The 15971-nt window shown below is 49.6% G+C and overlaps 2 protein-coding genes across 5 annotated transcripts in view; one reads left to right on the forward strand and one right to left on the reverse strand.

Moving 5' to 3' along the window:
- The first annotated feature begins 501 nt into the window (after window positions 1-501).
- On the forward strand, window positions 502-3325 carry MMGT1 (membrane magnesium transporter 1). The gene is made up of 4 exons (XM_062612736.1): window positions 502-588; window positions 1029-1081; window positions 2059-2162; window positions 3024-3325. Exons 1-4 carry the CDS (start codon window positions 507-509, stop codon window positions 3184-3186), a joined length of 402 nt encoding a protein of 133 aa, XP_062468720.1. The 5' UTR covers window positions 502-506; the 3' UTR covers window positions 3187-3325.
- A 10201-nt stretch (window positions 3326-13526) lies between these two features.
- The window catches only part of LOC134160609 (integrator complex subunit 6-like), a 40213-nt gene continuing 37768 nt past the window's right edge, over window positions 13527-15971 (reverse strand). For 2 of the 4 annotated variants that reach the window (XM_062612757.1, XM_062612758.1), the window contains 2 exons: window positions 15082-15175; window positions 13527-14399 (listed from right to left, as the gene is read on the reverse strand). In XM_062612757.1, coding sequence (XP_062468741.1) covers window positions 14300-14399; window positions 15082-15175 — 194 coding nt within the window. In that variant the 3' untranslated portion in view covers window positions 13527-14299. The remainder of the gene's footprint in view (window positions 14400-15081; window positions 15176-15971) is intronic. The other 2 variants (XR_009963631.1, XR_009963630.1) reach the window with 2 other exon arrangements.

Raw genomic sequence — 15971 nt, forward strand, 5'->3', positions numbered from 1 at the left:
CCCTGGTTCTTGCATGCAGAGAGCGGGAATTGTCCCTGGCATCCTGTGCTCTGCTTTCAGCTGGGAAGGTGCTGCCTGGCCCAGCGCTGCTGGTCCGCATCCCCCTGGGACAAGCCTGGCTCCTGAGGTCACCCCAACCCCTTGGGTTTGATGGAGCAAGTCCAGAAGAGGCCACGAGGATGCTCAGAGGCTGGAGCAGCTCCCGTATGGAGACAGGCTGAGAACATCGGGGCTGTTCAGTCTGGAGAAGCTGCGTGGAGACCTCAGAGCAGCTCCAGTGTCTAATGGGGCTACAAGGATGCTGGAGAGGGACTCTTCATCAGGGACTGTAGCGATAGGACAAGGGGTGATGGGTTCAGACTGAAACAGGGGAAGTTCAGGTTGGAGATAAGGCAGAAGCTCTTCCCTGTGAGGGTGCTGAGGCGCTGGCACAGGGTGCCCAGAGAAGCTGTGGCTGCCCCATCCCTGGCAGTGTTCAAGGGCAGGTTGGACACAGGGGCGCGGCGATGGCGGCGGGCTCGGTGTGGAAGGGGCTGGTGGGGCTCGGCCTCTTCGCGCTCGCACACGCGGCCTTCTCGGCGGCACAGCGTGAGTGACCGGCGGGCACCGGGCTCGGCTCGGCTCGGCTCGGGGCGGGGAGGCGAGGCGAGGCGAGGCCGCACGGGAGCGCGCACGGCCCGCATCGTCGTGCCCGCGGTGCGGGAGAGCGGAGCTGGGCCCCGCCGGGAGCGCACCGGCACAGCGCGGGGTTCGGGCCCGCAGCGGGGGGAACGGGAGCGGAAGGGAAAGGGAAGGGAAGGGCAGGGCAACCCGGCACCCGATGGCGGCTTCACCCCTTCCATGTGCCCCCGCCCGGTGCCGTTCCCCTCCTGACAGCGGCACCTGGAGCGCTCGGAGCTGGGCATCGGAGCATGGCTCCGGGGCGGTGGGAGCATGGCTCCGAGCCGGGTCCCCGAGCGCTCCGTGTTGCTGCTGCGTGCTCTCTGCACAGAGCGAACGCCTGACGTGTGCGTGTTTGTGTTTTGTAGATCGCTCCTACATGAGGTTAACAGAAAAGGAAGACGAAACGTTGCCCATAGATGTAAGTTTCAGTCGTGACAGCGTCGGTAAGGTGCTGGGTGGATTGTTCAGTCTCCCTCAGTTGCTTTGTTATTTTAACGTGATAAGCATGAAGACAAGGTAAAGCAGGTTTTAACCTGCGCTTTCACTTGAGCTCCCTCCCCTGTTTTCCATCCCGACTCCCAGCGGTGTGTTCTGTCTGTCAGAACAAACCCCAGGTACAGACCTCGCTGCCCTTCTTTAGCATCCCCCTGAAGCAGCTCGTCCAGGAGTTCCCTGAACTCAGCCCAGAGAGCTTTCGCCTCCATCTCCTGCTTTGCAGCATAAACATCCTCCTCCCTCTGGCTTCTGCTGGCTGACATTTACCCAGCGTGGCTGTGTGCCTGCAGAACCTGCTTTAGGAAGGGAGGGGGGGGGGGGAAGGGTCGTTTTCATTTGCTTCAGTTTCTTGGGGGTTTAAATCCCATTTCAATTATTCTCTGTTCCAGTTTTGCTTAATCAGAAAGGGAAGGGGATCAAATACCCACAACTGGGCACGGCATTAGGATGGAGCAGCAGCTGCCACCACTGCACAGCATGTGCTGGCAGCCAGCTCGCTTCTCAGAGAGAGCATTTAGAGCCTGAAGTATGCAAGAACCAGGGGGTTGTTCTAAGGAGCTCACTGAGGAGCCCTGTGAATCCATTCAGCTCATGCAATGCAGAGCAGTTGTCCGGCAGCTGAAGCTCTTCTTGGCTCCATCACTGTTTTGCCACACTAAATAGGTGGGGGTATCTCACCTTCCCGTGCCTCAGTTTCCCTGCTGAGAGTCTACTTTCCTGTTCCTACTCACCTTTCCCTCATACCTGGTTCCTACTTGGATTTCCACCTCTGTAAAGCATGGGATGAAAAGCACGAGACTGTTTGAAAGATGAGCTACTGGGGGGGTAAATAGTTAATAATAGAAAGCAATGTAGGAAAAGAGACTCTAAAGTATGTGTTGTGTTGTGCCTCTGTTACAGATAGTTCTTCAGACCCTGTTAGCCTTTGCAGTTACGTGCTATGGGATAGCACACATCGCAGGAGAGTTTAAAGACATGGATGCCACTTCAGAGCTAAAAAATAAGTATGTTTTCATTTCTTCCCTTCATGAACCACATGTATCTGCTGCTGTCTGTGCACACTGAGCACTCAAAGAGCTTTGCTGCTTGGGTCTTCTTAAATGCATGTATGTGAACAGTCACGCCTGGGAAAGCCAGCTGTGTCTTTAATGTCAGAGTTAGATAAGCAGAAAAGCTGAAATCACCTCCTTGCTTTCCCTCAGCCACACCTCTGCTGTGCAGAGCTGGAAGAGGAATGCAGTGTCTGTATGGGAAGTCAGAGCTCAGCAGCCACAAGCAGCTGATTCTGAGGTGGTCTCAGCCTGTGGGCAATATGCCTGGCTCCCTCTGCCTTTGCTTCTTTACAAGAGTTTGAGTTATTTGTATCTCACATTGAATTCAAGGCAGAATCTCTGAAAGACTTGAGGAAAATAAGGGGTTTTGAATGGAGCGTTTGGAATTGGATGGGCAGACATGGCCTGTCTGGCTGTTTCCAAGAACACAGGAGAGGATGGAAAGCCAACAAGTTGCCAGGGTTGTATTTCATAGCGATTACCTAAACCCCATGGCTTCAGGCACAGAAACGGAGGGAAAGCTGCCAGTAAGCATCAAGGTGTTAACACAAGGGGCAGCTGAGCTGAAGCTGGCACGTTTGGTGCTGCAGGCAGAACTCAAGGAAGGTGAAGCTTGTCCAACCTCTGCAGTCAGTATTTAGGATAGAATAGGAAGGGTTGGAAAGGACTTTAAGATCATCTAGTTTCAATGTAGAACTAGTTCTTCGTGCTTGCCTTTGTATTTCCCTCTGTGTTTTTGTTTAAGGAAACATAAAAAGAAAGTAAGAGTCTTAAAGAGTATTAACATTGCCTCTCTACCTTTATATTTTGAAGGACGTTTGACACATTAAGGAACCATCCATCTTTTTATGTATTTAATCATCGTGGTAGAGTATTGTTCCAGTCCCCAGACACAGTGAATTCCTCTTCAAACCAAGATGCTTTGTCATCCAGCTCAGCACTGAAATTCCGGAAGCTGGAAGCTCTGCGCCGCTGAGGCTTTCCCAGCTGCTGATGGTGAACCCAGGACACTGAGATGTAATATTCAAGTCGGGGATGTAAACACTTTTTTTAATTTCTGGAGCAGTATTTATATTGATCTTCCAGACTTTATAAAGTATATATATATAAACTAATGACCTTTGTACACTGATTAATGAGAACGACTCCATTGTGAATTGGCCACGCGGTGTAAATCACTCGACAGTTATGCTGTGAAACCCACCTTCCCATTGCCCTCTATTAAATCAAGTTGCAGCTGATTTAACTCCAGTGACAAAAAAAAAGCACGCTGGTTTGCACTGCATTTAATGCTCTTTGACAAGAGGGAACGGTGGAGTGCTGGCTGGTTTCTCTGCTTGCACTGCAGCTTGTGGAAGGCCTTCAGAAACGCTGGGTGAACAGCAGGAAAAGGGGCAGCATCTCCTGCTCTGCGAGCCCTGCACACTGTGGGCAGGGGGAGTCAAAGAGATTGCTTCATCTTTGTTTTTCTACGATGCGGAGAAAGTTGTGTGAAGGTTTTGGGGCTTTTTATCCATTATCACATTCTTTCCTTATTGCCTTCCTTCAGTTAAGTGTAAACTGGCCTGTGCTGCCTCAAGCTGCCCAGCATGGGGCTGTTGATTTGGGGGAGGCAGCTCACATCTGATCACGTAGATAATCTACCGTATATCATGATATATACAGATATATAGACACACAAGATAATCTCGGCTTGATTGCCCACTGTAATGCTCTTCTCTCTGGTTGTGAATACAGGGGTGTTTATCAGACAGCTGAATGCTTTGTTGGCACCAGATACAAGTCTCAAGTCATCTTCTATGAGCTGTATTTAAGTATCAATAAGAAATACCCATTCTGGCTGTGGTCCAGGGGTAGGGACCAGCAGCCAGCTCTGGTTGTTGGCACTGGTACAGGTAATCAAGTTGTGGTACAGCCACCCCCTTCTCTGCCAACAGAGCCTTTCAGTCTGATTTCTTTATCCAGCTGAGCCCTTTTGTTGATTCCTGTCTTGATTTCATGTAGTAGGACAGATAACACAGCCCTTAACTCTTACTGACACCTCAGTTCTCACCTCCCCTTAGGGTGAATCGATGCTGCAGTCTCTCTTGGTCTGGCATTCCACCTGCCTGGCATGGTGAAGGGAGGGTAGCTCAAGATACTGATGGGGAAGTGAGAACTGTGCCTGGTCTGAGGCTGTCTCGCTGCTGCTTTTTGTCTAACATCTGGTTTTGCTTTTTAACCTGTTAAGAACTGTCAATGGCAAAAGGCTTAACAAAAATACTGCATAAACTGAAGCCTCTTGTTCTGACTGCCCATCCTATGGAGTGGGTGCCCCAGTGATACAGCAACATCTGCAGCTGCTGCTCCACAGTCACTCTTGAGCATGTGGCTTTGGTTAGAAAGGGTTACTCTGCCACCTGAAAGTGGCTGAGCTGCCAGGTTACTTCCTAAGGTGTCCTGGTTGTCACAAACCAGCTTGCTGTCACCAAAGGCCTCAAAAATAGCAAGTATCAGGTCAGCTCTGCCACAGACTGCTCTCTCCCTGGGGAAGAGGGCTGCTTGCTGCGGCCACTGCATGGAGGAAGGGGTGAGCATTGGCCAGGTGACCTTGGGAGGCACAGAGGAAGGAATCAGCTGAAGGAGAAGCAAGCAGAAGGTCAGGTACCACCGTATCAGGCTGATGCTGAGGTTGGCAGGAGCTGCTGGCAAAGGGGCTTGGGCTCACCCTTCATATCTAAGAAGCCCCATTTGTGGTACAGTAAGGCTGGGTGGACTTGCTGCTGGGGGACAGGGCGAGTGGAGAACATCACCTGCACCTCAGCACGGGTCCTGTTGGCTGCATCAGGTCTCTTCTCGTGACACGTACCTGACTCTCCAGCAGCAATGGTTCTACCACAGAGCTGTACGAGCTATTTTTTCTTATGGATTTCACAATGCTCAATAAAAATGGATATCCTTGAAGTGGCTGGGAGTTGTTGTGTTTATTTCTGAGCAGCCTGGAGCCTGCTGTAGCAGCAAACCCCTGGTGACTCAGTGCTTAGAAGTGACCCCTGAGGACTGACATGAAGCAACTGTGTTCATTACTGGGAGGTAAAGATCAGGGAGAGGAATCAAATCCCTACAAGCAGGGAAGCAAAACGTTTAGGAGGGAAGCGTTACTGAGGATCTGCATGTCTTTAAGATTCTTAGTGAAGGGATCTGACATATTTTGCCTTCCTTTTAAGCATAGTAAAAGCTTTTCTATCAAGTGCTCATCCCCTGCCAACCCAGGGGACAGGCTCCTGCAAGGTGCGGTAGTGCAGCAGGTGCTGGGGGAAGCTCTCAGCCTACCCACAGGGCTGGAAATGGTTAAAGTCTGTGCAGCAAGATCACTTTTCACTCCCTGCTCTGCTTTTCCACTGGGGGAGGTTGAAAAGCAAGCGAAGAACTAGGGAAGTTTGCTGCATTACAGCACCCAGCATGACTGCACCCTTCACCCTGGGCTCACCGTGCTCCGGCGGCACCCAGCACTGAACATGAGGGTGCAAACCCCCCCAAAATCAGTGTTTTAGGGCAAGGGCACCTTCCCCAGCACTAGAGCTCCCTCGTGCTCACCGTGCAATGTGCAGGTCTTCAGAGGAGACAGCAAAACACTGCTTGTGCCAAGAGCTGCTTGGGTTAGATTGAAGAGGAAGTCTGCAGCCTCACCCTACAGCATCCAGGACCATGGTGCCTTGAACCACTGCGGCTCCAGGCTGGGATGCTTCTACTGCATTCAATAACAGAAAAGACACGTGCTGATTACTTGCATTTGTTGCCTTAATCTGCATTAGCTTTGCCAGGCCCGTGTGCCTCCTTCCCACTGCTGCCCAGCGCTGGATTCAAGCTTCTTAGGATAGATTATGGCCCGGTCCTAGTGCTCTGGAGCACCAACACAGCCTCCTCCCTGGAGAAAGCAGGGAATGGCCATTTGCTTCCAACTCTGGCTTCCTCATCACTCACTTCCCATGCTCCAGGCTCCCTCGCCTTTCCCATCTCCACCACCACATCCTATGGGGACATTTCCAACTGGATACAGCCCTCCCCCTTCCAGAGCGGCACCGTTTCTGCTCCTCCTTGGAGCCCAAAGGCAGCAGCTTTCCCCCAGGGCACTGGCGAAAGACATGGCTCTCCTGCAGCACCAGTGGGGAGCCCCCCCCCATCCCTCAGCCCCAAGGCTTGGCAGGGCAGGGAAGCTGCGGCTCGCTCCCTGCTGGCCCTGGCACGCTGCCTGCGCAGGGGAAGGGTGAGGAAAGGCGATTTTGAATGTGAAACAAGCAACAAGAACCTTTGCTACCAGCTTTCCAGGGCCAGCACGGGCAGCGAAGGCAAAGCGCTCCTTGGGTTCAGCCTTGAGGTCCACCTTGAAGCTGTAATCACCTGGGGGAGAACCACAGTGAAAGTCAGTCCGGTGCTGGAGTGGTTACAAAGCCTTTTCATCAGCCCCGGGTGGGTCTCAGCGATCGAGAGTGCAACGAAAGCTACATCCTTAAAATGGCAGCGAATTCATTTCCCTGCGCTAACTTAATCTCTTCTCCAGCCAAGGAAGGCAAGCAGGAGCGCAGGGAGGCAGCAGGAGCCGGAACACAGCCCCAGGGCGCTCTGGCAAGGGCCCAGGCTGTGCTGTGTCATGGATTACAGGCTGTTTTCCAAGGAAGAGAGAGAAAACCACCACAAAGGTGACATTTGGCTCATCAGACCAATGGCTCACCCTATGCTGGTGATCCCGGGGCACGCACAGACACCCCCCCCCCCCCCCAAGGCTGTTTGGTCCCAGTTCATATCCCCAGTGTAGCCCTTGCTGCTGCGTGCTGGATGAGCCAGTTTCCCCAGAGGCACTTGGGAACGAACCAACAGGGAAAGAAAAAATCCCCCCTCCTTCCCCAAGGTGTTTCTGAGTGCGTTTGGAGCAGCTCAGGGCCGGCCAGGCAAGGTCACAGGAGGCAGGAAGACAACAACCATGTGCTGGGTGCACCCCCAGAGCGTGAGCACAGCTCAGGGAGGGGATCCTGCCCCTCTGCTGCGCTCTGGGGAGACCCCCCTGCAGCCCTGATCCAGCTCTGGGGCAGCAGCACAAGAGGGACGTGGAGCTGTTGGAGAGAGGCCAGAGGAGGCCATGGAGATGCTGCGAGGGCTGGAGCAGCTCTGCTCTGGAGCCAGGCTGAGAGAGCTGGGCTGGGTCAGCCTGGAGAAGAGAAGGCTCCTGAAGGGGAGACCTGAGAGAAGCTCCAGTGCCTGAAGGGGCTGCAGGAAAGCTGGAGAGGGGCTTGGGACAAGGCCCTGTAGGGACAGGCCAAGGGGAATGGCTTTAACCTGCCTGAGGGGAGACTGAGATGAGCTCTTAGGCAGAAGCTCTTCCCTGGGAGGGTGCTGAGGCGCTGGCACAGGGTGCCCAGAGAAGCTGTGGCTGCCCCATCCCTGGCAGTGTTCAAGGGCAGGTTGGACACAGGGGCTTGGAGCAAGCTGCTCTAGTGGAAGGGGTCCCTGCCCGTAGCAGGGGTTGGAGCTTTAAGGTCCTTTCCAACCCAAACCAGGCTGGGGTTCTGTGACTCACCAGCAGCTGCCTTCCCTCAGGGGAATCCAGGGCCAGCTCCCAGGAGCTGCTCTCACCCCGTTTGACCTGACCACAGCAGCAGCTCCCTGAGCATCATCCATGGCAGCTGAGCCCCGGCATGCCCTACCTGCATTGAGCTCCCTGCCAGCCCCATGCTGCTGCTGCAGCACTGCAAGTGCCACACATTCAGATCCCTGTTTTCCAGCAGCGCTCCCACAGGAGGGTCTGAACGTCACACACTTGAAACAGCCTCTTCCAGAGCTCATCAGTCCCCCAACCATCTCTCTTTCCACTGGCAATCACTTTGGATAGCAGCTTCTATGCTCTGCCCACTCCTTGTGTGGGGAGGCAGGAGCCCTGTATCCAAGATGCCATTTAAATACACTTTTACACAGCTAAGAAAGGCAAGGCTCTGCAGCAGCTCAGGTCAGAAGCCAGAACTCCATGGTAAAGACAAGGCAGTACCACTACAAGCGCTTACTTGCTTAAGGCAACTTCACTACAGTCCTACCACTTCCTCCTTCCAAGCTCCTGCTTTCTCCAGCTCCAAATGCACACTTCCAGCCAAAGGCACCCACTTCAGCCACCCCTGCATGGAAACGAGCCCTAGGGAGCCTCATGCCCCAGAGCCAGGCTGGTCAGGGAACACAGGAGCCCACCACACACACGAGAGTTTAGGTGGGATTTCCAGCACCAAGGGAGGTAATTCAGTGTTAAAGACCGAATTAGGGCACGGATTTCATAACCCTCTTTGCCAGCGACACACCGCATGACCTTGGGTAAGTCCCTCCATCCATCATTAAAGGCTCTCCCAGAGGAGTGCCACAAGACTTTAATTAGCAGCCCTACCTGTCCTCAAGATAGCTTTGTCCCTCTTCTGAAAGAACCAAGTGCAGATGAATTGGAACAACCTCATTTTCACATCCTGCAAGCAAACGGGATGCAGGCTGCTCTCGGATCAGCCCCTCCAACATCACCAGCACAGCTAAATGTGCCAGCTGTGCATGGAGGGGTTTAATATGCTGCACAGACTGGGAAACAGCTATTTTTCTATGGGATGTCACTGCTGAGCAGCTGCATTGTAACCATCTGCAATCAGCAAAATGCCCTTTTTTTAGTGGTTTTATCACTTCTCAGTCTTGGGGAAGAGGGCTCATTTGTGTTTGTGTCCTGCTCATGAAAGCACCCTTGACTCCTGAGGCACCCACTATCAAGAGATGAGCTACTACAGCAGCCAATGCTCATTAGAACACCTTCAGCCGCCTACACTCAAACCCAGTTATACTGCCAGGTTTCTAAGCTTTAGAAGTCACACCCAGACAGCAGCTGCTCACACCACCAGCACCTCAAGAGATGGAATGTGCCTGTCCACACAGCCAGCAAAAGCCCAGCTCCAGCTAGCAGGAAGCAGTTGCCTATTGTCACAAATCCAAGACCTCGGATGGCTCCAGAGCCCAGCATCCTTCTCTGCAAGGACTGGGCGAGCTGAGGTCACAGCTGCATGATGAAGCAAGAGGGGAAACCCTCCAACTCCATCCTTCACAAGAGGCTGAACCTCTCTTTGATATATTCTGTGTTAAATATTTACTAATATAACCCTAAAATACGCACACACTTTGGGAGAAAATGACCAGAAACCATCTCACTGCACAAACAGAGCCTTGCCCTTGTGATGCTTTGTAAACCTCCTGCTCTCTGTGAGCCTTTAAGTGTTTTAAATGGGCACCCACTGTGAGGATGCTTCACAAATAGCTCCATCCCTCCTCCCAGCTGCTCAGCAGTGGCGATGGGAACGTTGGGATACAGCAAATAGCCAGGGGTGCCCAATATTTTAAGGGATGTTATGCAAGACTGCATTAGCAGAGTGACAGTGACTGGGACGACGGCAAGCGTGTATAAATGCCAAGGATCCAGCTACTTCCACTGCTGCTGGAGCTGATCCAGGGCTAGGAAACAGCCATGAAATTCCATCTGCAGATGTGAAGATGAAGCTTCCTCAAGCTCTCAAAACCACACATAAATCTTGAGCACAGCCATGATCGCAGGTTTCCACTCCACTGCCTTGCCCAGGCCAAACTGTTCTTCTGGGCTTCACCATGAATTCAGAGCTTCAGCCCAAGTTCAGAATCTTAATGCACAGCAGCTTCTTCAATAGCTTCCCAGCTCATGCTAAGTAAGAAGTGATGTTTTCTTTACATGGCACCAGCAGTCACCATTCCTGGTCCACTCGTGCAGATGCCAACCCAGGCAAGGCACATGCACCTATGTTCTTCCACTGGGTGAGCTCAGCACAAAGCTGCACCAAGTTTAACTCCCTCCTTGGCACGTTCTGCTTCTGAACTCTGAGTTACCAGATTTGCTCTACCTGAGGAGCATCTCACACAGCTCTAATGCGAACGCTCTGAAGTGGATCAGATGAAGCTGAACCAGCTTTCAGCACATGCAAGCGGCGGTTGCCTGTCCCACCAGCAGTACCCACAGCCCCTACCTGTGCTCCCTGCTTGATGGACAACAGGGTTCCCACTACCAAGAGACAGTCACAAACACCACTGCTAAAGGCAAGGCAAGGGTCTACTTCCAAGGATGAAACAACACACCAGGTTGCAGCTGAACTGGAACAGAGAATGCCAGGTAAGTCCAACCTGTTCAGTTTAGCCTTCCCTCCCTGAAATGATCACAAGATTCAGATTTACAAGCACAGCTTAAGAACTGCTCCAGGCCACAAGATTTTTGCTAAATCCCAACGCATTATTCTTCTCCACTTTCTTCCTTTTCCACTTAAGACAGACTTCAGCTTGTTTTTGCAGACCTGAAAGCAGCAGCTCCTTTTAAACCCAGTGACTAACATCCTTCCTTCAGATCTCTGCCAAACCTCCTTTCTGCCAGATCTCAAGTGTCTTTGGCCTTGTTTTCAGTTTAACTAGGCTGCATGTCCTTCAAGTCAAGCACTTGAGAGTCCATTTGCTGAAGGTGTGATGTTGCCTTTTGCTGGTATGAAGTAGTTTAGCTTATTCCATTGTCGGTTTGTTAGCCAAGTCATTGCCACTCCTATTTTTCCAGCAGAACTTTCTTAGTGGATATTAAGCAACAGAACAGAAAAACTCCAGCCCCTGCATTGCTGCCATTTCAGGCAGCCAGGTTAGAGGCAGAACCTGCAGAAACCTTCTAGGGGAAGGCATAAAAATATGTTGGTTTGTTGTTTTTTGTGAGTTTCCTGTAAAGGAAGATACACAACTGCTTGACCACCGCCAAGCCAAGCACAGCACAGTAACATCCTGGGTGGCTTTCAATCTGAAGGATGCCCATCACTTTGTGATGCTGGTTAAAACCAGGGCAAGAATACCCTTAACCCATTTGTAAATGCACTGTGCAAACAAACAGGGAAGAGCAGCACCTAACAGGTATTTGCTATCAGTGACCAGGCCTGGAGCTGCAGGACTCTGGGCTTGCTTGAAGAGGAAAACTCCTTCATGCTTACAAGGGAAAAAGTACTGATGAGCAGCGAGGATATCTATTTAAGTGAGGGTCAGGAAACGGATATATACAGGTATCCAGACTCCAAAGTCTCACACAATCCTTCTGCTCATGGCAGGAATAAGCACTTCATTTGTTAGTTCAGATTGTTAAACAACGCTCCTTACAGGAAACAGCCAACATTCCAGTTTAACTGTGCCAAGTTATTTCAACCTTAGATAAAGGCTCAAAAACCTAAGTTTAAGCAAAGCCTGTGCAGCTTTCCTGATTCCATCCACACATCCATATGTGTCCGTGGAGCCGTGCTGTCTCCAGGGCCCTTGCTGAGGAGCACTCCTGTTGTGCAGAGGTTCATCTGTAACACACAGACTGGACGTGTGCTCAGGAACGCAGCCACTGCCTCTGGGGTCATGGTCTCCATGCAGGAAAGGCAAGACCTGACACCAGTGTAACCTCTCCTGGCCGTCCCACTTGCACGCTGGAGTGAAGGGTGTCATTCGAGGCTTGTGCTGTGTTTGTTCAATGCATGTTCCACCAGATCCAACACAGCAATTTGTCTTGCAATGAACTGTCTCCATTAAGATTCTCCTTAACATGGTTGTGGGCATTTTCTGCTTCTTCAGCAATGTTCCTTTTGTGTTCCATGGGGGACCCAGGGCTGTGTGCACTCAGATGAATTACCATTGCTCCTTTATCTTCACCTCTTCTTATGAAAACTCACATCCAGTTCACCACAAGGTTTCTTCCCTTCTAATATTCTGAAGCCAATTTCAATTTCTTCAGCTCAAATAATGGTGAGGTAAGGGAAAACTCTCACTGCTTCTACTTGCATGGACTGATTTCTGAGATAGAAGATTCCAGACAATGAAAGGCACCAGTTTCCTGTAGCTAATTTGTCAGCCAACTGCATCACGTCAAAAGAGCAGGTTTGCATCCTAAGAAGGTCAGTGGTTAAAACCTCAGCCCCTCCTCAGACACACTATCAGCAAGTGAGTGTCTGGAATCAGGAAAGAAAACTAAATAGCCATTAACTCTATGGAAGAAAGCTGTCTCCTCTTACCAGTACCACTGCAAAAATAGCCTGTTACATGCAACACGATGCATGCAACCAGCCTCTTTTAAAGTGAGGTATGCACAGTGTATCTGACCCTCTGTAAATAAACTCCCTTGTAAGAATCCAACACTAGGCATGGGAGGCCTATCATGGTGACATACAGCTTCCACATTAAGTTTTGAAGGAATGAATCTCCCTTTGTATCATTCCAAGGTATTTTCTGTGTCAATTTTTCTTTAAGTCTACGGATGAGTAAGTTGTTTTTAGGAGAAGAATGAGGGCAGGTTTACAGTAATGCCTTTCCTTAGGTCACTTCATTCACATAACACCGCCACAGAGATTTGCTGCTGCTGGATTTCATTTCCTTCTTGAATTTCAGTGGTATAATCCCAATGCTTGAACTGCATCTTCCAGAGAAACAAGGCCACTGCTCGAGAGCGGATGGAAAAGCTGTCTCACAGGCTGGCTAGTCCTAAAAATACCTGTAGGAATGGAGAAGTACAGGCTCACCAACTGAACGCTGTTTCCCTGCCTCTTGCCTGCTGGCTAGGCAACCAGAACCCCCAGGATACTTGCAGTAGGAGGTGAAGAGCTAGTAAACACGAGCACAACTTCAACCTGTCTTTAAAAGAAAGCTGTTAGAGGATGTTAGGAGTGAACAACTGAAAACACACAATTATCAGAAGAGCCGCTTACTACCGCACGGTACTGCTTTAAAGGGAAAGAAAAATCATTACATGGAGCTGCTCCAGTCTTCTTTATGTTTTGTGATAATAAAGTTACCTTTGGATAAAAGAGTTAGAGGAACGGAGGAGAGGACACCAGCTCAGGTAAACCAAAGGTTTGCTAAACTGGAACCTTTAACACTGAGTGAAAACCTGCACCCCACGCAGGCTGAGCTGAGCGATGGAGCAGGTACTCCGGGGTGCAAACGCATCCTGCATCTCCCACCACAGGCTGTGTTTGAGGGCGTGCAAGACCAGGTGGGGCTGCAGTGCAACTGCTCACTGGTGGTACGAAACCACTCGCAGTCTGTCGGTAACAGACAAGTGGAGGAACTCGGTGCTGCCCGCTACAGACTCCTCAGATGAGCGCTTCTTAAAAATTAATAAAATGGTTTATTTTATATATACATATGTTCCAAAAAAATTTATACAGTTAAAATAGCAAATTAGTGATCTGGTAACAATACTGTTCAAAATAATCTCTTTTGTATGAACATTAAAATACACGGTTTGTTAAAAGCGTTTCCTTTTAGTGCTTCCAAAGCACAGCGTGTGCCAAGGCCACCTGAAGAGTCTCCGTCCTCCTCACAGGATGAAAGAGAACTGAAGTCGGGGACCTGGGAAGCCTCAGGTGCACTTTGTCTGCAGACAAAACAGAAGAGAGTCTGAGGTAGATTGTTTAGTGACCAGCGGGTGGTAACAGTCACAGGGCTGTCTTTAGCTTTCATTAACACAATAGCAGTTTCTTTACTCTCAATCTACACTGAATCTCAAGTTTAAAGGCATGGCTAGCAGTTCTTGGGAACAAGACCCTTGTCTCTGTGGTGGCAACATGCAATTTTACCAGTGCAGGTGTTTCTGGGAGGGTTTTTTTTTGGGAACACGGGCTCTCTCCACGATGCAGACAGTGTGTGCATTTGACAGTGCCCCATTTTTAGTGCAACCTGCTGCCTATAGCACGTAAATGTCTAATGACAGCGTTCAAATGAGTAAATTCTCATCACCTGCAGGAGGGGCAGCAATGGGTATTTTCTTCAGCCTGTTGAGCAAATAGCACCCTCCACAGGAAAAAAGCCACACCTTTCATAGCAAATCCTTAAGGTTATAGCCCAGCTTCTGCCGATAGAGGTTCTTAAAGTTAAAGCTCCACTGCTTCTTCTCAGACTGTGACAGTAAAATCACTTGACTGCCAAGATGGTGAGGGCGGCAGCGACATCCTCTTCCACTCTTCTGCGGCACAGCAAACTCATTCCTGGTCCATATCCGTCCGGCTGGTACATTATTATCTACTGTTGACATGATTAACTCTGTTGGGTAGGCTGTTGAACTCTAGTTCCTCTAGTATTCTCTCTAAGTGTTGTATTAAGACCCGTTTTTTAAACCTGAAGAAGAAAGGGAGAGCAATTTCAGTTTGCATCTTCCAAGAACACAGTTGAACAACTCAAGACAGGACAAGGGCTGATGGGTTTAAACTGAAACAGGGCAAGTTCAGGTCAGATATAAGGAAGAAGCTCTTCCCTGGGAGGGCACTGAGGCACTGGCACAGGGTGCCCAGAGAAGCTGTGGCTGCCCCATCCCTGGCAGTGTTCAAGGCCAGGTTGGACACAGGGGCTTGGAGCAAGCTGCTCTAGTGGAAGGTGTCCCTGCCCGTGGCAGGGGGTTGGAACTGGATGCACTTAAGGTCCCTTCCAACCCAAACCATTCTATGGTTCTAAGACTATTCATCCACAACGAATCATATTACCAGGGGATCCTCTTTTCCCAGTATGGAAGAGCTCGTTTCATTTATGCCATTAGAATGGCCAGAAAATGTGATTTAATGCAGCCACCCTTGCCCAATGCACTCAAATTTGGGGCTGGTCTTCTATAACAACCCATCTATGGAGTTTACATTTAAACTTTAAGTAAAAAAACATTTACTCTATAAAAACATAATAGTTGTTTGAGCACTAAAACAACTATAATAATTGAAATACAGCAAAAAGGAAAACAAATTACTAGTACTGGAAAAGTTTGATTTACTACTTATCTAAATCAACATAAGTCATTTATATCTGTACAAACCTTGCTGCTTCCTTGATAGCAAATTCAATGAAATACTTCTGAATTTCCATAGGTCCTTGCACCTCCTCAAGGAGAGAGAAAATTTTTTCATAGTCTAAAAAGAGAAAGAACATAACAATTCAACCTTTTATTAAAAAAAAAAACCTAAACCTTGAAAAATGCATTTTCAATAAAACTTAACAGTCAAACAAAGAAACAAAGCCCAGCTCCACGTGACTGTGTAAGGCAAGAAAAAGCTCACATTAACTTTATGCACACAAAGCAGGTGTAATCTGAAGTGATACTGAAATGTGGCACCAAAGAATTAGGCTCTCCTTAAGAGCAGCAGCTAGGAACATCAGTCCTTAGAAGCTGCAGGCTAGGGAGAGCAGCCTCCTATCCCCATGGCTGCTGCTTCTGCCTCCTGCCTGAACTCTGCAGCAAGGAAGGTGACTCACAGTGAACATAGTACTATTTTACTCTACAGCACCACTTCCTAGACATGAATTTGGTATAGGATTAGACGAGCCGACCTTGCAAAAACAGAAGCGAAGACGTACCTAAATAAGAAGTTTTCAACCATCCTAAAAATAAAATGCAGCACAAAAATGGCTTCATCTCTCAACAGCATCTGTCTGCCACAATGATTATAGACCTCAAAATACTAAGTATGGGCAAGCAATCCAAGATCAGAAAGCCAGAAGAGTTAAGAACACTCCATTATACTGATTACTGGCACTTGACAATGCATTAGGGAAAGAGCCAATAGTTTAATTTGTAGAGATAATGCACTCAGACACAGAGCATATATGGGACATCTGCCATTGGCAAACCCTACAGCACATACATGGGTTGGAGTTTCAGGTTAGTGTTTTGATTTTGAGGCTGCACACAAGTACAGGCAAAGCATG

This window comes from Pezoporus occidentalis, unplaced genomic scaffold (assembly GCF_034315485.1).
Source record: "Pezoporus occidentalis ecotype Australia unplaced genomic scaffold, CSIRO_AGI_Poc_V1 ctg161, whole genome shotgun sequence".
Classification (NCBI taxonomy): domain Eukaryota; kingdom Metazoa; phylum Chordata; class Aves; order Psittaciformes; family Psittacidae; genus Pezoporus; species Pezoporus occidentalis.

What these genes read in the sequence shown, in the direction of transcription:
- MMGT1 (XM_062612736.1), top strand. Translation starts at nt 507, where the DNA reads ATGGCGGCGGGCTCGGTGTGGAAGGGGCTGGTGGGGCTCGGCCTCTTC. An exon ending in ACGAAACGTTGCCCATAGAT is followed by an intron (nt 1,082 to 2,058) that starts GTAAGTTTCAGT and finishes CCTCTGTTACAG; the next exon opens with ATAGTTCTTCAGACCCTGTT. An exon ending in ACTTCAGAGCTAAAAAATAA is followed by an intron (nt 2,163 to 3,023) that starts GTATGTTTTCAT and finishes TATATTTTGAAG; the next exon opens with GACGTTTGACACATTAAGGA.